Below are 21,714 nucleotides of genomic sequence, written 5' to 3' on the forward strand. Positions count from 1 at the left end.
CAGCATAGGGAGTTCAATGGAAGGAGACATCAATGGTGTATTATCACCACTGTAAGCAATTTTTGTAGTTTTTACTCCTGTATTTCTTACATATTAGTTAGTCTTCTGAAGTAGTTCACCAACTTACAGTCATGCATGAATGCAGTACTGACTTTTACTTGGTACTACCAATGCTGTAAAGATAGATAGATAAATCTTTATTGTCATTGTCACTTTTACAAAGAAATAACAAAATTGAAGGTGTTGCCGACTCATTGTGAGGCATAAGAGTTAAAAAAAAATAAGAAAAGAAGTAGTAATAAAACTACATTACAAATATATACAAATTACACTTGTCATATATATAAATTGCACTGATTAAATTAAATTGTTAAATTTTTGGATTGTTTTGTATGGACTTGGTACCGAATTGTGGCAGTTCTTATGACATCTCTAATACACAAAATGTAATAATAATAATACATTTTATTTATATAGTGCCTTTCCCATGCTCAAGGCACTTCACAGAGTTTAAGAATGAACAGCAGGGTATATAACATTGTACTAAACCAGATAAATAAATTAAGAAGAGTAAGATAGACAACATAATTGATGGTCTAGCACACACACTCCGGTTACATGAGTATCTTGACATAGAGGTAAACTGAAAGAAGGGTAATAGAGTAGGTAGAGCTAAAAGCCTTCCTGAACAGATGAGTTTTGAGTTGTTTTTTAAAAGAATTCATGGATTCAGCTGATCTAATAAATTTCGGTAGGTCATTCCAGAGTCTGGGCAATATACAGCTGAATGCCCTGTCACCCTTGGAGTGAAGATTAGTGTGGGGTACAGCAAGAGTGCCAGAATCAGAGGACCTTAGTGGGCGGACAGGCACATAGTGATGGAGAAGGTCACTGATGTAGTTTGCCGCAAGGTCGTTTAAAGCTTTGTAGGTTATTAGTAGAATTTTGTATTCAATTCAAGAGTCTAAGGACTCTTGCAGCCAGGGTTTGAATAAGCTGGAGCTGTGAAATAAGATTAGAAGGGACAGCTGCCAGTAGGGAATTACAATAATCGATGCGGGATGTGATAAAAGCATGGATAAGTTTCTCAGCATTAGAAAAGGAGAGGAAGGAGTGAACACAGGATGTGTTATGGAAGTGAAAGTAAGAAAGTTTCTTAATGTGATTTATGTGGGCGGAATAAGAAAGGGAGGAATCAAAAATGACACCAAGATTCTTTGCAGTAGAGGCAGGTCTGATGAGATCACCACCAAGATTGACTGAGAAGAAGCTCATTTTATTAAGTTGCACTTTAATCCCAATTTGCAGGAGTTCAGTTTTGTTGTAATTTAAATTTATCCACAAGCAAAGTCATAATCACATGTTAAGAAGACACTTAATAATTGCAAAGAATCTGAACCTACTTTTGAAAATCAATAAATTTTGCTGATTCCTATTCCAGCTTAAAAATACTAGAACCTTTCAACCTCATTTACAGTAACTTCAGCATGAATCTAGCTTGGAATTCTGTGTAAATTTGATTAAATCAGAGTCAGACTTAAGGTGACTTATAATGATTACAGTATTAAGCACAAATAACTTGCTGGACAGTATTTTGCTGCTAACTAGTGGATGAAATGATATGTTGCAGAAAATCATAAATGTTTCTATGCCAGGGGTCTCCAACACGTTGCTTGCGAGCTACTGGTAGCTTGCCACCCCTTTCCAAGTAGCTCGCCAAAGGGTTAATGAATCTTACATGAATTTGAAAACTTGATTAGTCAAATTAGAGGTGGGCGATCATATCACGATCCACAATCTGAATAGCAATCTATCTTTTCAATGTGGCATATACTTAAGAGAATATCCGGGCTCAAACTCATCAAGACCTAAGTAACACTTTATTTTAAATATCAAACAAAGTTGAATTTAATTGTTCTCTCGTTCCCTAGCTAAGAGTGGGTAAGGTACATGCCCCAAGGCTTCAGCGTGAGTGAGGAAAGCCGTGCTCGCTGTGTCTCACTCAGATTCATGCAAATAAATCAGAACCGCAAGCGAACTATGATTCTTAGTGAAATGAGAGAAGTCGCAAAATCAACCAGAACGTTCAAGCAAATTACAGAAAAAAAACCCAATCTAAATCCATTAAGTAGTTCTCTCTTGAAAGCGGACAGACAGACATTGGATTTTGTATATTATATATTAGTAAACCTACAAAATAATGCACAGTTAAAGTCTCAACAGCATTCTCAGCATTTCTGGAGCTTAGTAGAGCCAGATAACTATAAGAATCGTCGCCAAGCAGCTCTGAAAATGTCTGCTTTGTCTGGGTCTACATACCTCTGTGAGTCTGCCTTTTCTGACATGAATGTCATGAAATCAAAGTTCAGAACAAGACTGACAGATGAACATTTAAATGACTCCATAAGCGTGAACTTAAGTGGCTAGACTCCACCATACACCTCTGTTGTTGACTCCATGCAATTCCAGTCATCTGACTAACTAACAAACACATTACACTTGCAACTGAACATGAGAAGTGAAACAGTGACATGTAACAAAATGACAAATGAATAAGTAATATCTGTGTATTTGTAATTGCATTGTTTTGTTTGGACAGCATTCATGTTTTAATTCAATAGTGTGATATACACTAGAAAATGCATACAAACATACAAAATGCACTTTCCGGTGAACTAAGTATTTTTTTTATAATGTTTTAATGCAAAATGTGAGTTGTGGACACCAACATTTTGTAAATGTTCAGGCAAAACAAGCTTATTCAGTTTGTTTGGGTTGAAATAAGATATGAGAACATTAGAAAACATGAGCAACTCTCAGCCATTTTCATTTTGCTAAAGTAGCTTGGGGGGGATGGTTGGAGACCCCTGTTCTATGCCATCTGCCACTTCATGGCAACTCATCAATACTTATTAGTGGGATGGAGCCTCCTTCCAAAAACACAATGGCAAAAAAAAAACAAACATAAAGCCAGTTTTAGAACCAACTGAAACTGAACCATTGCTTGAATCGAATGATAGTAATAACAGTGTAAATTGGCCATCAGACTTTGACACAGACAGTAAAACTTACACCTTTTCGGTAAATTTCGACCTGCCAAGTTTCCGTGATGTTCTTTTTAGGTGTCAGCTACTACTGCTGACAGTCCTGTACATCCTAGTAATCCCAGTCTGAAGATGTCGATCATAGTTTTCTGGATTGTTTACAATTTGTTGATGATAGTATGGTGCAGAAAACTGTTGCTGAAATGAATTACTGTATTGAGCAGTGTCGAAAAAGCCACCACCTATTGTTGCAGACATCATGTAGGTGTTTTTGATCTCCTGATACAACAGGGCATAGTGGGTATTCCCATACTAGTTTAGCTAGAAAGCACTGTAGTTGAGGGAAGGCAGTCTGATGAATGCATCATGCACAAATCTTGAATGAGAAGAGCACAGGTACTTTTATGCAGTAAGATTCAGGCACCAGACATGGAAAGTGGTGGTGCATTATGTAAAGCACTTTGAGCTACTTTTTGTATGAAAATGTGCTATATAAATAAATGTTGTTGCTTGCTTGCTTGCTTGTTCTGATGGGCAATGCTGTAACCTTCAAGGAGATTCCCCCCTCTTCGATATTATATACTAATATACACACACTCTGACTTCCAAGGAGGAATTCCCCACCCCTTCATGTAAAAGTAATAACAAATTGGGAGGTGGAACAAAACACTTGCTAAACAGAGTACTGCCAGTAATTTGGTTCCATTTCAACCACTGCCTGCAAATTGGAATGTAATTTCATTCTGTACATGAGATAATAAATCTGAGATAAACACTACACTATATATAAAAGCAGCATCTTACATATTTTTACAAAGCTTGTGCCATTCACATACATTGCAAGCTCGCAATACCAATCAACACTCTGCATTATGCACTTTTTGCGGCATGTCAAAATATGTACTTCATCCAATTCATGGTCAAGCACAACAAAGGAGGATTTTTTTTGTACTGAATGCTGAGTTGTTTAGATTTTTTTGGTCAAAAAAAGGTAGAAAGAGAACAACTGAGAATGTTGTGTTTGAGTGAAGAAAGTAATCAGTAAATTCTAGTTTCCTAAAAAACAAAAAAAAAAACTGTTTTCCTATTGGCAGACATTTATTCAATTTAATTTTATGATGAGGCAGAGCTAATTTTAGAGCATGGTGCTAATACAACATTGTGATTTGTAGTACTTTTAAATTAACTTGGAAGAAATAACCTTTGAATAATCAAAATAGCATTACTGAATACAAGTACAGTAATATCAGATTGCTGAATTGGCTGCAATCTGTGAGACAACAAAACTACTGTGTCCTTAACTAAAAGACACCCCAGCCCACACACTGCAGTACAAAAGGAGATCAGTTAATTATTTGTAATCCACAAGTATCTCTCGATTTCCTCACCCAAGGTCCCCCCTCTGCCCTGTCCAAGGTGATGATACTATATATGGTCAGTGTTTTGACGTTATAATACGAAATTGTCAGTGTTTAAGACATTGCACAGCCCTTGTTTCTATACCTCACTTAATCTTGTTGAGATTTTACCTCAAAGGAAAACTGATGCATACAGAACAGTATGACCGAATCGCTGTAATATAACTGATAACTCTGTTCATGTGAATGCTTCAAGTTGCTGCGTGGCAAAAATGTAAAATAATTGCAAACAAGTAGGAGGACAAGAAAAGCATATGCCACTTAAGCATTGTTCACAGTGCAGCACCTATCAGTGTTTATCCCGGAAATGTGGAATTTTCAGTGCCTTAGGCTGTGGGAGCCTACGATAACACAATAGGTGGTGCCGATCGTGTGGCTTAGGCAGTAACATTCTACCTTGTCATACACAAGCAATGATTAACATATTACAGAAAACAATCTTTCAATATCTGCTCAAACGGTGCTTATGTGCATTGGTTGCAGTTTCAAAATGTATCACATGAAGCAAGTATACTAAATCAGCATTAGTACAGCTGTGAACAACAGACATATGTTTCCTACAGTGATTATTTTGGTATTTTCATATTCCTGTTATAAACAGAAACATTTTTTGATGTTTTCCGGGGGTAAGTATAAAACTGAGGAGGCTACGTTATCATTAGCTCAGTTTATAATATGCAACAGTAGCTGGTGATGATGACTTGGTGATCGTCAGATAGAGGTGCTTGTTTAACAACCTAGTGCCTGTATATCTAAAAAGCAGATGTAAAAAAGACCTGTAAAAGGTAACAGGAAGAGGTTTATACCTAGTAGGGTGGTCATTTGAGCTTCATATCAAGCCATTTACCTGCTTCAGTCACACCAGTGCATGGAATATTACACTAACCTTTTCCAAGACTTTCTATGACTGCAATGTATGACCTGCCAAAGTGCCGTGGAGCAGTGTTACCTAAAGTTTTGGTTGTGCTGAAACTGGTTCACATAACCATTTTGTTAATGTTATCTACTGGTTACAACATTTTAAACCTCATTAGTAGGACTTTGAGTTACAAAATTAAAAAAAAAACATATGGTCATTTCTTTTGTTAGATTTTATTTGATGGCAACTTGAATAATTTAACAGTGTTGTTCACCATTGGGTTTGCTGTGGTGTTGTTATTAAATTATATTTTCTTTTGCTACCTTTAGGTTGATGGTTTATTTATAATTGGCTGGATGTATCTCCCACCACATGACCCACGAGTTAATGATCCAATGAGGCGCAGACCCCTTTTCCGCATTCACATGTGGGAGTCAAGTAAGGCAACAGTAGAGTGCATGTATGGCTATAAAGGACCCCATAAAGGAGACATACAGGTTAGTGCTCTGTACCTGCTTTATCTATACATATTTAAAATGGTTTTATTTCCAAAAGTAGCATAAATCACCAAGATACTATAAATCCCTGGAGTGTCAAAACTTATGTGTCCACCAGTTAATTAAATTTATTTTGTTGTTCAGGTTGAGCAAGCCAGTATCCAGCTCTAAGCAATTGTGCATGTTTTCACCCACCTTTCAGCAATAAACTACAAATATAAAGATTAACAAATAAGTTTATTAAAGTTGTATTGTTTACAGAAAAATAAATATATAGATTGCAAGTATAAATCTGTACATATATTCCATTGCAGTGTACAGGACCACACACACACTTACTATATAATAGATTGATCAGCCACAATATTCAAACCACTAGCGGTTGGAGTAATAACATTGATGATCTCGTTACAGTGGTGCCTGTCAAAGTTTGGGATATATTAGTCAGACGTCAGTTGAGTTGGAAGCAGTAAAAATCAGAAAGCATAAGGATCTGAATGACTTTGACAGGGTGCAAATTGTAATGGCTAGGTGACTGGGTCAGAGCATCTCCAAATGGTAGGCAATAGAAGATGGTGGTATGGTCTGAGGAATTACATTTTCTTTTAGATCATGTGCCTGGCCGGGTGCATGTGCATCATTTATCTGGTGAAGAGATGACAGCAGAATTCCCTATGGGAAGAAGTGAAGCCAGCAAGAGGCAGTGTGATGCTCTGGGAAATGTTCTGCTGGGAAATCTTGGGTCCTGGCATTCATGAGGATGTTACTTTGACATGCACCAGCTACAGTGCTTCTGGAAAATATTTACAGCGCATCACTTTTTCCACATTTTGTTATGTTACAGCCTTATTCCAAAATGGATTGAATTAATTTTTTTCCTCAGAATTCTACATACAACATGACATGAAAAAAGTGTACTTCAGGTTTTTGCAAATTTATTAAAAATAAAAAAATTGAGAAAGCACATGTACATAAGTATTCATATCCTTTGCCATGAAGATCAAAATTGTTTCCCCTGATCATCCTTGAGATGTTTCTGCAGCTTAATTGGAGTCCACCTGTGGTAAATTCAGTTGATTGGACATGATATGGAAAGGCACACACCTGTCTATATAAGGTCCTACAGTTTACAGTTCATGTCAGAGCACAAACCAAGCATGAAGTCAAAGGAATTGTCTTGAGGCACAAATCTGGGGAAGGTTACAGAAAAAGTTCTGCTGCTTTGAAGGTCCCAATGAGCACAGTGGCCTCCATCATCCGTAAGTGGAAGAAGTTTGAAACCACCAGGACTCTTCCTAGAGCTGGCCGGCCATCTAAACTGAGCGATCGGGGGAGAAGGCCCTTAGTCAGGGAGGTGACTAAGAACCCGGTGGTCACTCTGTCAGAGCTCCAGAGGTCCTCTGTGGAGAGAGGAGAACCTTCCAGAAGGACAACCATCTCTGCAGCAATCCACCAATCAGGCCTATATGGTAGAGTGACCAGACAGAAGCCACTCCTTAGTAAAAGGCACATGGCAGCCCGCTTGGAGTTTGCCAAAAGGCACCTGAAGGACTCTCCGACCATGAGAAACAAAATTCTCTGGTCTGATAAGACAAAGATTGAACTCTTTGGTGTGAATGCCAGGCGTCACGTTTGGAGGAAACCAGGCACCGCTCATCACCAGACCAATACGATCCCTACAGTGAAGCATGGTGGTGGCAGCATCATGCTGTGGGGATGTTTTTTAGTGACAGGAACTGGGAGACTAGTCAGGATAAAGGGAAAGATGACTGCAGCAATGTACAGAGACATCCTGGATGAAAACCTGCTCCAGAGCGCTCTTGACCTCAGACTGGGTTGACAGTTCATCTTTCAGCAGGACAACGACCCTAAACACACAGCCAAGATATTAAATGAGTGGCTTCAGGACAACTCTTTGAATGTCCTTGAGTGGCCCAGCCAGAGCCCAGACTTGAATCCGATTGAACATCTCTGGAGAGATCTTAAAATGGCTGTGCACCGATGCTTCCCATCCAACCTGATGGAGCTTGAGAGGTGTTGCAAAGACGAATGGGCGAAACTGGCCAAGGAAAGGTGTGCCAAGCTTGTGGCATCATATTCAAAAAGACTTGAGGCTGTAATTACTGCCAAAGGTGCATCGACAAAGTATTGAGCAAAGGCTGTGAATACTTATGTATATGTGATTTCTCAGTTTTTTTTATTTGTAATAAATTTGCAAAACCATCAAATAAACTTTTTTTTCACGTTGTCATTATGGGGTGTTATGTGTAGAATTCTGAGGAAAAAAATTAATTTAATCCATTTTGGAATAAGGCTGTAATATAACAAAATGTGGAAAATGTGATGCTCTGTGAATACTTTCTGAATACACTGTACATAAAGATTGTTGCAGACCACATATATCCCTTTGTGGCAATGGTATTGCCTGATAGCAGTGGCAGATTTCTGCAGGATAGTGCACACTGCTGCACAGCCAAAATTGTTCAGCAATGGTTTGAGGAACATGACAAAGTATTCAAGGTGTTGACTTGACCTCCAAATTCCCCATATCTGTCAGTCTGATCTAGCATCTGTGGATTGTGCTGGGAAAAACAAGTCAACAACAACAACAACATTTATTTATATAGCACATTTTCATACAAAAAATGTAGCGCAAAGTGCTTTACAAAATGAAGAATAGAAACCAACTTGCAAATTAATATATATATATATATATATAATATATATTTATTTATATAGCACATTTAAAACAACATAGTAATGCTGAGGCCAAAGTGCTTTACAATAATAAAATAAAAGAAAAAACAAAAACAAAAAATAAATAGTAATAAAATATATGAACATAAAATAAGATAGATAATAAATAGAAATAATGTTATATGATCACAAAGATGGAAACCATCAGTATTACTGAAGGTCACTGAAAGCAGGCGAATAGAAGTGGGTTTTTAATCTTGTTTTGAACAGTTCAATTGTAGATGACTCCTTTGTATAATGAGGTAAAGAGTTCCACAGTCGAGGGGCAGCAGCTGCAAAGGCCCTGTCCCCCTTGGTTTTACATTTGGTACGAGGGACAACAAGAGATAACTGACCAGAAGATCTAAGCACTCTAGATGGCTGGTGTAAAACACACAGTTCAGATAAATAGGCAGGAGAAAGCCCATGTAAAGATTTAAAAACTAGCAGCAAGATTTTAAAATCAATTTGAAAACTGACAGGCAGCCAGTGTAAAGAAGCTAAAATAGGAGAAACAGAGTCATACTTCCTTGCCCCAACCAGAAAGCGAGCGGCAGCATTTTGGACCAGCTGTAACCTGTGTATCAGAGATTTGTTAATCCCAGAATACAGCGAATTGCAATAATCGAGGCGAGAAAAAATAAAAGCATGAGTAGCTTTCTCAAGATCTTTAGAAGATAAAAAAGGTTTGATCTTACCTAATAGACGAAGTTGGAAAAAGCAACTCTTGACTGCAGAATTAACTTGTTTCTCAAAAGAGAGGTTACTATCAAAGGTAACACCAAGATTGCAGACTTGAGGTTTGGAAAAGACAGAGAAAGAGCCGAGAAGTCCAAGACCAATTTGGGCTTTAGCTGGTGAACCCACTATAAGCACCTCCGTTTTATTTTGATTTAGATCAAGAAAATTATTAGACATCCAGGAACTTAGTTCAGACAGACAGTTGTAGAGTTGATTTGTTGCAGAGTTGCAGACGGGAATATAAACCTGAGTATCATCAGCATAGCTGTGAAAGGAAACGTTAAATTAGAGGACTTGAAGGATCTACTGCTAATGTCTTGGTTCCAGATACCATGAGACAATTTCAGAGGTCTTTTTGAGTCCATGCCTTGTTGGGTCAGAAGTGTTTTAATGACATGATGAAGACCTAGACAATATTAGGTAGGTGGTTTTGATGTTGTGGCTGATCAGTGTATGTTTAATATATTATTACAACATAAATCAATACTTAGAACTCTGATAATGCAGGGAAAAGTGTCATGAGATAAAAAAGAATGATAATTCACATACCCTATCAATAAAGTAACAAGTTTTATCCCTCCTAAAGCTGCAGTGACAGCAATGGACTATAAAGAAGTAGTCCCTGATAATACTGTTGGATTTGAATTGCAGGGTTTCATACCTTCAGATCAACCTGAAGAAAGTATAGCTCTTCAGTGCATTCCATCTTTCAGTCACCTAAAAACACACATTAGCAAGATATTCCCTGCTACTTATTTTCCCACTGGGTTTTAACTTTCTCTCACAAATAGAATTCACTCAGATCACTGCCAATTTTTCCAACTCATGCTGTGGCATACCAAGGCGTTCTCATCTGAGAGATACTGTATATACAGTAATCCCTCCTCGATCGCGGGGGTTGCGTTCCAGACCCCCCCGCGATAGGTGAAAATCCGCGAAGTAGAAACCATATGTTTGTATGGTTATTTTTATATATTTTAAGCCCTTATAAACTCTCCCACACTGTTTATAAATATTCCCCGCAGAGTTATACAGCATAATCCCTTTGTATTCTCTTAGATATTAGGTAAGATTCATTGAAATTATGTATATAAACACACTGTTTATATACAGTAAAACCTAAATATTATTTTAAAGATATTGAGTGTCTCCAATATCACATGTTATAGCCATTACGATAGACATGCCACCAGCAATAAATACGTACAATGCAACAAAAATAGTATACAGTAAATGTGTGTGTACAGTGACACTAAATGTACGTACATGTACTAAGTACTGTAAGTAGAAAATTAATTATGGTTACTCACCAACAATGACACGATGACTTGTCCGATAACAATGAGTTTTATTTTACTGCATAACAAAGGAGAGCGTTACAGCCCTTAAAGGAGCCACTTCAGGCGATTGTGAAGCACTGCCGTTGTTCTTCTTCTGGCAGTCTTCAATCCAAATCCCTAAAGCAGATTCCATCCAGACTACTGCCTTATTACATCCACTTACAACTTGTTTTGCACCCTGGTTAAAAGGGCACTGCGGCCGTAGATCTTATATTCCTTTCCTACTTTTTAAATAAAAAGAATCGTAGTCTTCAACAAATCCAAAGCGTTTACCTTTTCGGCAATCGTTAACATCTTCCGTTTGCGCTTGGGCACGGCCCCTGAAGCAGTAGCAGATCGTTTTGGAGCCATAATGAAGGGCTTGACTATGCACAAAGATAAACACAAAAGAGCACAACTCTTTACACAGCGAAACACGTTGATGCTGAATGAGCGAGACGAGACTTCCTGGTTAACACTGCATTCAGCAAGCAGGAACTTAACTGCGTGCTCTGATTGGTTAGCTTCTCAGTCAGGAGGACTTAACTGCGTGCTCTGATTGGTTAGCTTCTCAGTCATCCGCCAATAGCGTCCCTTGTATGAAATCAACTGGGCAAACCAACTGAGGAAGCATGTACAGGAAGTAAAAAGACACATTGTCCAGAACCCATAAAGCAGCGAAAAATCCAGCGTTATATATTTAGTTATGCTTTCATATAAAATCCGCGATAGAGCGAAACCGCGAAAGTCAAAGCGCGATATAGCGAGGGATTACTGTATAATCTTCCCAGAGTGTCTTCCTCGGGGTCTACACCCAGCTGGTTGTGCCAGTAAATTCTCCACATAGAGGCATCTGTATCAGATGCCTGAACCACTTCAATTGGCTGTTCTCAATGTGAAGAATCAGTGGCTCTGCTCCTAGCCTCTCCCGGATGGCTTCAAGTACCTGTGATCTCATCCTTTAGATCATTATCCAAAGCTCATGACCATAGCTGATGGTAGGGACATAGATCAACTGGTAATTCAAGAGCTTTGCCTTCGGGCTCAGCTCCTTCTTCACCACTACAGATCAGTATAGCATATAGTATAACTGCGCTTGCTGCTCATATCTATCTGCTGATCTCACCATGCCTTTGCCCCTTACTCTTGAACAAGACACAGAAAAGACTTAAACTCTTCCACTTGAGGCTGTAACTTGATTCCCACTTGTAGAGGAGAATCTACCTTTTTCCAACCATTGCCTCAGATTTGAAGGTGATGACCCTCATCCTTGCTGCTTCTCATTTGGTTATAAACCATCCCAATGCAATTTGCATTCTAATGAAGGCAACAGAACCATATCATCTGCAAAAACCTGTGACATAATTCTAAGGCCGCTGAACTGGACATCATCTCCTTCCTGGCTGTGCCTTGATATCCTGTCCATGAAAATCACAAACCAGACAGGAGACAAAGCACAGCCTTGGCAGAGTACCACACACACTGAGAACACTGCTGATGTTTTTCCAAGTATGCAAACACAACTCTCACTGCAATTATACAGGGACAGAATAGCCCTTATTAGCGGCCTTGGATCCTCAAACTCTCTCAGCACCGTTCCATGGAATCCCTCAAGGAACACCTTCATATGCCTTCTCCCAAGTCCACAAAATACAAGTGGTCCGATTGACTGTACTTTTTTGTCCCCTCCAGGATCCTCATGAGGGTAAATTGCTGGTCCACTGTTTCATGGCCTGGATAGAATCCACATTGCTGCTCCTGGATCTGAGGTTCTACAACTAGGCAGACTGCCCTTTTTAGTGCCCTGGCATAAGCTTTCCCAGTGAGGCTGAGGCGTGTTTTGCCCTGATAGATGGAGCACACTGTCCAATTGCCATTTTTAAAAATGGAGACTGTCACCCCAGCCATGGCTCCCAACAGCCATGCAATACTGAAAATTTGTGTCAGCCATGACAGCCCAACATTGATCATGCCTTCAGCATTTCTAGGTGGACCTTATCCACCCCTGGTGCCTTAACTATCACAGGGAAATGGATATGGATCCCCTATCAGCTTTTAGCTCTGCCTTCTCCATAGAGGGCATTTCCATTGGGTTCATGAGCTCCTCAAAATGATCCTACCACCACCAGACTACATCCTCTGGGTCAGCATTTCTCTGCTTCTCCACCTTTGCTAAGAACAGCCTGGATGAAGCACTGCCTTTCCGTTCTGAGCTTCCTGATGGTAATCTCAGAACCTCAGAGCCCAATCAATAGTCATATTCCATAGTCTATCTGAACTTCTCCCACACCTGCGCTTTTCCTTCCTAGACTAACAAGGCCACAGTCCTTTTGGCCTGTTGTTGCCCTGTGCAGCCACAGGAGTCTCCTATGCTTACCGTACACGGAAGGCTTCCTTTTTCAGTCTGATGGCATCCCACACCTGTGTTGTTCATCATTGGCTCCTTAAGAGGTACCTATGGCCTTCAGTTTGAAGATCTTGGCAGCCACTTCCATAATGGTGGCTTTGAACAAGGTTCATTTTGACTCTATGACCCCAGCTTCAATTGGGATGCTGGAAAAGCTCTTTTAGTGTTGGAAATTGAAAGTCGTTTAGACAGGGGCCTCCCCCAGATGTTCCAAGACCACCCTCACTACTTGCTTGGGCTTTCCAAGTGCATTCCCCACCAACTGACACAACTCTGACCCTTTCTTTACCCGAGTGTCCAAAACATACAGCTGAAAATCTGATGATACGATTATAAATTTCATTGTGGATGTTTGGCTTAAGGTTCTGTGGCACCAAGTATACTTTTAAGCCACCTTATGTTCAAACATGGTGTGTGTTTAGCATATTTATTGTTCCTTTATATGTGCAGCGAGTCGAAGATCAGGCACCTGTCAGTCATTTGTTCCATTATTTATGCTCACCTAAAGCAGAGGGACAGAATGTCATGGGCCACCATCCCAGGACATATTCCTGACACTCAGCTGTTCATTTGACCCTCCTTTGTAGCTCTTGTACCGAAGATGGGCCAGTGGCAAGTGAAAGACACAGCATCCAAGTTCCTGGTATAAAAAGTGCATATTCATTACAGCATAAAGTGTGCCTAAGATGCATTAGATTGATAAATAAATAGTTTTACAAATGAGTGCAATATGTCATAAATAAAAAATGTAAATCCTATTGCAGTAACCTTTATTCATACCCCCAATGAAGTACTCTCACATCTAGACGGTAAGTGTGGCAACCACATTGCTTATATGTATCTCCACATTCCCAATGAAAATGCAAGCATTGAATTATTCTTTCTTCTTATTCCATCCATCTGCCAAATCTCCATTAATCCATGCCAAATGCAGCTTCTCTCCTAGGCAATCTTCACTAGTTTCTGCTATTCTCCCTCATATCTGAAACCCTGATGCCATTTTCCCTGAACTTGACTGTGCTTCTAGCTCCATCACTGCCTCCTCAAGTCAGTGCCTGCAGGGAGCTTCTCTGCCATCTCCCGTCCATACTTGTAGACTTTCAACTGGATCACTGTCTCTTCTACCTCCACTATCCTATCTCAGGTTCAATGCATCTCGTGGATGAAAGACACTCCATGCTGCCCTTAGATTGCCCATTCTGGACTCTCCAATCAGCAAATGACATTCCTTCCGTTTCCATACTCTGTCAGTTTGTCTGGTATGCAGGCATTGCCCCATTTAACTCCCAAAGCAGTTAACAAGTAGCTACTATGCTGATCTCTCAATTACATGTACCTATTAACTAATCAATTCCCCATCCCTCACAATCAGCTGCTCTGTTATAACCCTGTCTTTAAATAACAATACCTCCACTCACCAAGTGACACCATATTTATAAATTGAACCTGCTGTTCTAAAAAAAATTAGATTAGGCAGCAAAAGCATTAAAACTGCTTTTTAAATTATAACAGTTTTCAATAAGTGAAATAGGTTTATAGGTTTATAAAAGTCTTTATTATCGCCTCTACAGTACGGTGAAATTATTACATGGATGTGTAAATCAACATTCAAAATGTTGCCAAAATGATACAATAGACTAAAATATACTATGGAATCGTGTGCAAATTGCACATTCTTGTTGTACAATGATCACCAATATCTAACTACTATAAAGGATCCTTTTGTAGAATTTGGTACCGAATATATGTTTTGAATTTGGTACTTCCTGTTTTGTAAAAGTATAACAAAGATCATGCTTATTCCATATGAAGAGATATTCAGTAGTGTATTATGTCATTTTTTTGTTTTTATTTTTCAGACAGTGAAAAAGGATGAATTTTCAACAAAATGTAACCAGACAGATCACCATCGTATGCCTGGAGGAAGGCAAGAAGTAAGGAATAGATTTTGAATTGCATCCAACCTAAATATAGGAAACAATCAGTTCATGTGAAAAGATTATGTTAATAACTTATACTTATTAAAAGTGAGATCATGCATGGAATCAGCTTCTGGGCACAGTCTTATAACAAGCTGTAAAGAAAAAGAGGTTGTTGCTATATAGGCTGGATTAGCATATACATAATAGCTAAACAAAGATGGGTCTAACTAAGACTGAGAAATGGTAAGGTACTGCCTGTGACAAATTCCGTTTCAATAAATCCAACTCTTTACATGTAGTATATAATAAAATCACTTTAAACTAGCACATTAGAGAATTCTAAATCGATACTTATTGTCTTTTTTGAAACAAAAAATTCTGAATAGCAATAGAGAAGGTTTTTTCCTGTTAAATATTTTTTATTATGAATTTATGGTTGCTTGGTATATCTAATTTAAGTCTCCAATTTGTTCTGTGTTGTACTTCCTTTTGGACCTTGCTGTTTAAAACACATTACAAAACAGTCAAGTGTAATAGTTATTATCTCTTACAGGAGTTTCGCACATGGCTAGAAGAGGAATGGGGTCGAACACTAGAGGACATCTTTCATGAACACATGCAGGAGCTTATTCTCATGAAATTTATTTATACCTGCCAATATGAGTATGTATCTTTTAAAGTGGGATGTTCTGTAAAAGTTTCCCATAGAAGGGACATTTACTTGTTAAGCCTCCATTTATTTTTACTCTATATAAATATTTTTTGATTGAAGGGCAAGGCAGGGTTTGCATTTCAGTCAGTTCATGCTGCGTATAGTTTGCATATTCTCCCTATGTCTGCTTGCTGCCCAAATAGCTTCAAATCTCCAATCCACAAAAAAGCATACTCTGATACTACTTTCCTTATTCAGGAAAAGATCCCAGTTGTCCCACTAGAAAAAGACTTTCCGAGACTAAGGTCATAAAACTTTTGGAGCTGCTTCTGGACAAAGGCAGGACCATAACAAAAGTTGTGTAAAGTGCCACAGGATCTTTCACCTGCAGCTAAAGTCATTTGTGTACTGAAGTAGCATTGAAGCTCTGCAGTCTACTTGTGACTTTACACTGTTGGAAGATAAGTAAATAAATCAAGGTAAATAAAATTCGATCTGGCAAGTAACATATAAATCTTTTTTATATAAAGACCATCACAAAACATAATTGCAAACAGAACTTTGCATGATACCTTGACAAGCTCTTTAAGTCCTGCTGTTTCTTTGAAGAACGTGTGTGGCAAATTCACTGGCAAGATGACGCCCAACCTGTTGCTGCATCCAAACAGTGCCATCTTTCACGTTTATGCCTGGTGCAGCAGCGCTCTTATGTGCGAGTGGACGTTTCTTGCAGGGAGGGCTTATATTCTCTCCGATGTAGAGCCCTCATCCTCATCTGAGTTGTTTTCTGTTATAGCACGTCTTTATTTGAAAACTAACAGTGTCAGATCAGGAGGAGCGTGAACGTGACTGAGAGAATAAAAGGGAATAATGAAACAAAACGCTAACTTTTACAAAAGTGCCATTAATTTACACCGACTCAAATAAATCAAAACATATGTTTTTATTCTATAATAGTAGTGATAAATAGCCGCTCACTACACAAACAGTTAATGCAAGAAAGCCCCGGGGTAGAACGCGCCACCTCTCGACTTGGAGACAGCAATTCTTACCTTTACACCAGCCAAGCAGACATATATGTGGGTGTGTGTGTCATACCTTATCCCAATTTCTTTTACTGTGGTTAAATTCTTGAAAAAAGGCTCACTTGTTTTGTTATGTCTGTTGTGGACCACCACACTGGCACCGCCACCTGAACCGACAAGCGTGGGACACAATATCAAGTGCACAAACACAATACTTCTCTTTCTTTTCCTCTTTTTTCCTCTCCTCTATTCTTCCAGTCAAGCTTTGTCATCCTCCTCCCGAATCTGGCTTTCCGAGTAGTGGCTGCTGGCTCCTTTTATAAGGCACCTGGAAGTGCTCCAGGTGCTAGATGACTCATTTCCAGCAGTACTTCCGGGTGTGGCGGAAGAACTGCCCACAAGGGCTCAGCACCCCCTGGCGGCATCTGCGGATCCCAACAGGGCTGCACCAAACTCCAACTCCCATGAAGCCCTGCTGGAGTCCAAGGCACCACTGCAACCCAGCGGGGTAGCCATCTACCATCCCAGAGGAGGTAACACTTTGGCCATGCTTGTTCCCCCGGTCTTCCTAGTGTGGAGGCGTCCCGGCCGGGCAAGGGCTCCAGCCACATGCAACACTGTCTTTTGTTAAAGTGTTTATTTGATATTTGGACTTATGTCTTCACACATTATACACTTCACTGGAGCATTTGGCCAATTATTAGTAGAACGTGAAAAAATTTCTGTTCTAACTATGTGTTCAACATTTCTTGTCTCACATTTCCTGTCATTCTACATTTACACAGATCATTGTAGGCACGGAACACACATGAAATGTATGTGTTCCAAATAAAAAATATTTATTTACCCAATACAATTCAAGGCACCTCACACCCAGATAAACAGACTTGAGCTGGGAGAACTTTGTGTATGACAAGCTGTGTCGGTGGGGAGATGGAATAGCAGGCTGCATGCTGCTGGTGCTGATCGACACATTTGCAAAACAAAAGATGCTGATGGAGAGGTGGGAAGGTGGCCCAGTTTTTTCGTAGGCTTCAGGGATTCTAGTGTTAATCTGGCCCAACATAGGATATGTATGTGAGTATTAGACTCCATTAGACTGAGATATTGTGTAGTGCTGCTTTCTGCTCTTTTTACTGGTATAGCCGTCACCCCTCTGTAATTATAGAATTGGCTCAAGTTTCAGGTGTGAGTGAATGGAAATATAAGAAAAAATAGTTCCCTTTATAAACATGGTATTACATTGCTTTCAGTCTGTTGTACTATAGCAAATTGGTAGAAATGGGTAAAGTAAATTCTAACAAATATGTAATAATGTTAGCAGGCTCAACTCTTCATTTTAATCCTAAAAATGCCCCCTTCCCGCAGACCTAAACAGATTCTCAAAGCTGGTTTTAGCTTGTTACCAAACTATTATTCTCACTCATGTATCAAATCATAGTAACAATCTAAACGTTAGCACTCAGTCCTGCTTCTGCTTAAGTTAAGGTTAATTTAGCTCCATTTTGAAAATTTTACATACTGTATACAGGTATATATATTATTTTTACCTGTCAGTAAATTTTTAGTTTAATTTTAATTTGTTTTTATAAAGTTTTGACCATTTGTTTTTTTTTTTTTTTTTACTTCTTTTTGGTAGTTTTAATTTAGCATAACAAAGAAATTTTGATCATGTTTAAGAAATACATGCTTTACACACATATATACAGTAATCCCTCCTCGATCGCGGGGGTTGCGTTCCAGAACCCCCCGCGATAGGTGAAAATCCGTGAAGTAGAAACCATATGTTTGTATGGTTATTTTTATATATTTTAAGCCCTTATAAACTCTCCCACACTGTTAACATTATTAGAGCCCTCTAGACATGAAATAACACCCTTTAGTCAAAAGTTAAACTGTGCTCCATGACAAGACAGAGATGACAGTTCTTTCTCACTATTAAAAGAATGCAAATACTGTATATCTTCTCTTCAAAGGAATGCGTGTCAGGAGCAGAGAATGTCAGAGTAAAAGAGAGAGAGAGAGTGTGAGAGAAAAGCAAACAATCAAAAAATCAATACGTGCTTTTGGGTTTTTCGACTTTCGCGGCTTCACTCTATCGCGGATTTTAAATGTAAGCATATCTAAATATATATCATGGATTTTTCGCTGGTTCGTGGATTTCTGTGGACAATGGGTCTTTTAATTTATGGTACATGCTCACTCAATTGGTTTGCCCAGTTGATTTCATACAAGGGACGCTATTGGCGGATGGCTTAGAAGCTACCCAATCAGAGCATGTATTACGTATTAAATAAAACTCCTCAATGATATATGATATGCTTCCCGTGCGGCGCTTGATTGTTTGCTTTGCTCTGTCTCTCTCACTCTCTCTGACATTCACTCCACCTGACGGGGTTGTGAGCAGAGGGCTGTTTGCCTAGAGGATACGGATGCTCCTCTAAAAAATGCAGAAAGACTACCTTCAAATTGCTCCCTTCTTTGCGGGCGCTTTATCGCGGTGCTCGGCATACTTAAAAGCCCAACAGCACTTATTGATTTTTTGATTGTTTGCTTTTCTCACTCTCTCTCTCTGACATTCTCTGCTCCTGACACACATTCCTTTGAAGAGGAAGATATGTTTGCATTCTTTTAATTGTGAGAAAGATCTGTCATCTCTGTCTTGTCAAGGAGCACAGTTAAAACTTTTGACTAAAGGGTGTTATTTCATGTCTAGAGGGCTCTAATAATGTTAACAGTGTGGGAGAGTTTACAAGTGCTTAAATTATATAAAAATAACCATACAAACATATGGTTTCTACTTTCGCGGATTTTCACCTATCGCGGGGGGTTCTGGAACGCAACCCCCACGATCGAGGAGGGATTACTGTATCAAATAAAAAAATCAATCAAGTATTTTTCAGTACCTTATAAAAGGAAGTGATTCATACATCTTGCTAGACTTTCCTGAATTGATGTGTTTTTTTTAGGTTTAATCGACTTAGATGGAGACAAAAAAAAAAACCTTTGTAGCTTCTCAAAACCTGACTGCCTATATCAATTATCACTTGCTGCTGTTACTGCTTGAACATTGTGCTATACTCACACTAATATTAAACATTACTTAACCATTACACATGTCTATGTTAATAATAATAATAATAATAATACATTTTACTTATATAGCGCCTTTCCCATGCTCAAGGCACTTACAGAATATAAGAAAGAATGGCAGGGTATACAGTATATAGCTTTGTACAAACCAAATAAATAAATAAAGAAGATTAAGATAATAAATTCAGAGAAAAGCCTAACGGACAACATAATTGATGGTCTAGCACACACATACAGGTTACATGAGCATCTTAACATAGAGGTAATCTGAGAGAACAGTAATAAAGTCAAGTAGAGCTAAAAGCCTTCCTGAACAGATGAGTTTTGAGGGTTTTTTTTTATAAGAATTCATGGAGTCAGCTGATCTGATTAACTTCGGTAGGTCATTCCAGAGTCTGGGCGCTATACAGCTGGAGGCCCTGTCACCCATGGAGTTTAAATTAGTGTGGGGCACAAGAAGATTGCCAAAATCAGAGGATCTTAGTGTATACAGCTGGAGGCCCTGTCACCCATGGAGTTTAAATTAGTGTGGGGCACAAGAAGATTGCCAAAATCAGAGGATCTTAGTGGGCGGGCAGGCAGGCACGAAGTGATGGAGAAGGTCACTGATGTAGTTTGGTGCGAGGTTATTTAAGGCTTTGTAGGTTATTAGTAGGATTTTATATTCAATTCTGTAAGAGACAGGGAGCCAGTGAAGACGGAGCAGGATGGGTGTGATGTGCTCGCTGCTGCTGGTTCGAGTAAGGACTCTTGCAGCTGAGTTTTGAATAAACTGGAGCTGTGATATAAGATTAGAAGGGGCACCTGCCAGCAGCGAGTTACAATAATCGATGCGGGATGTGATAAAAGCATGGACAGATTTCTCAGCATTAGAAAAGGAGAGGAAGGAGCAAACATGGGATATGTTACGGAGGTGAACGTAAGAAAGTTTCTTAATTTGATTTATGTGGGCGGAATAAGAGAGGGAGGAATCAAAAATGACACCAAGATTCTTTGCAGTAGAGGCAGGTCTGAAGAGATCACCGCCAAGATGGACTGGGAAGGAGCTCATTTTATTAAGTTGCATTTTAGTCCCAATTTGCAGGAGTTCAGTTTTGTTGCAATTTAATTTTAAAGAGTTCTGCTCCATCCAGGTTTTAATTTCACTAAGGCAGGATGTGAGCTGAGAAAGCACTGATGAAGTTCCACTTTTAACATTGAAGTAGAGTTGAGTATCATCTGCATAAAGATGATAACCCAGCCCATAGCTACGAATAATATGGCCAAGGGGAAGCATATAGATACAGAAGAGAAGAGGGCCGAGGACAGAGCCCTCAGGAACTCCTTGTGTGACTGGCGCTGAGCTGGATCTGTTGTTGCCAAGACTAACAAACTCTTGCCTGTCAGTCAGATAGGACTTGAACCACTGGAGGTTAGTGTCAGAGATACCCAGCATGTTCTCCATTCTGGACAGTAGAATGTCATGTCTAACAGTGTCAAATGCTGCACTGAGGTCTAATAGAATTAATATGCTGGTTTGTCCAGAGTCTGCTGCCATAAGCAAATCATTGGTTACCTGTAGTAGAGCAGTTTCACAGTTGTGCCGTGCCCTGAAAGCAGACTGAAAGGGTTCCATCAAGTTATTAGTGGTTAAGTAATTGGTGAGCTATGTTAAATATATTCTTGCTAGCTAGCTGACAACTGTTGACCTAATTAGGTTACAATCTAATATGTATTCATTTAATGAGAAAACCAGAAGTAATCAACAACAGGCTGATGATAATTGGTTTATTTAAAAACTAGAAATGGCACGTTTTTGTTTCTACCTATTTCAACTTTTTTTTCCAGTTAGGTTTGCAGATTGTTTTTTTAATTTGTTTCTTTTTCATTTTTTCACTCAGGTTTCAGTTTTGTTTTTATTTCAATTAAACCACTACATATTTGGTCTTTTTAATTACAGTTTTTGTTAACAATAATAAGTATGGAACAGATTGGGATTTGGTGTCCACACTTCTCCTTCAG

General features: G+C 39.0%; 1 protein-coding gene across 2 annotated transcripts in view; it reads left to right on the top strand.

Moving 5' to 3' along the window:
• Positions 1-21,714, top strand: part of fbxo31 (F-box protein 31) — a 92,439-nt gene that overhangs the window by 38,957 nt on the left and 31,768 nt on the right. For both annotated transcript variants that reach the window (XM_039763538.1, XM_039763539.1), the window contains 3 exons: positions 5,651-5,818; positions 14,881-14,955; positions 15,497-15,606. In XM_039763538.1, the coding sequence (XP_039619472.1) occupies positions 5,651-5,818; positions 14,881-14,955; positions 15,497-15,606 (353 nt within the window). The remainder of the gene's footprint in view (positions 1-5,650; positions 5,819-14,880; positions 14,956-15,496; positions 15,607-21,714) is intronic.

This window comes from Polypterus senegalus, chromosome 9, assembly GCF_016835505.1.
Source record: "Polypterus senegalus isolate Bchr_013 chromosome 9, ASM1683550v1, whole genome shotgun sequence".
Lineage (NCBI taxonomy): Eukaryota > Metazoa > Chordata > Cladistia > Polypteriformes > Polypteridae > Polypterus > Polypterus senegalus.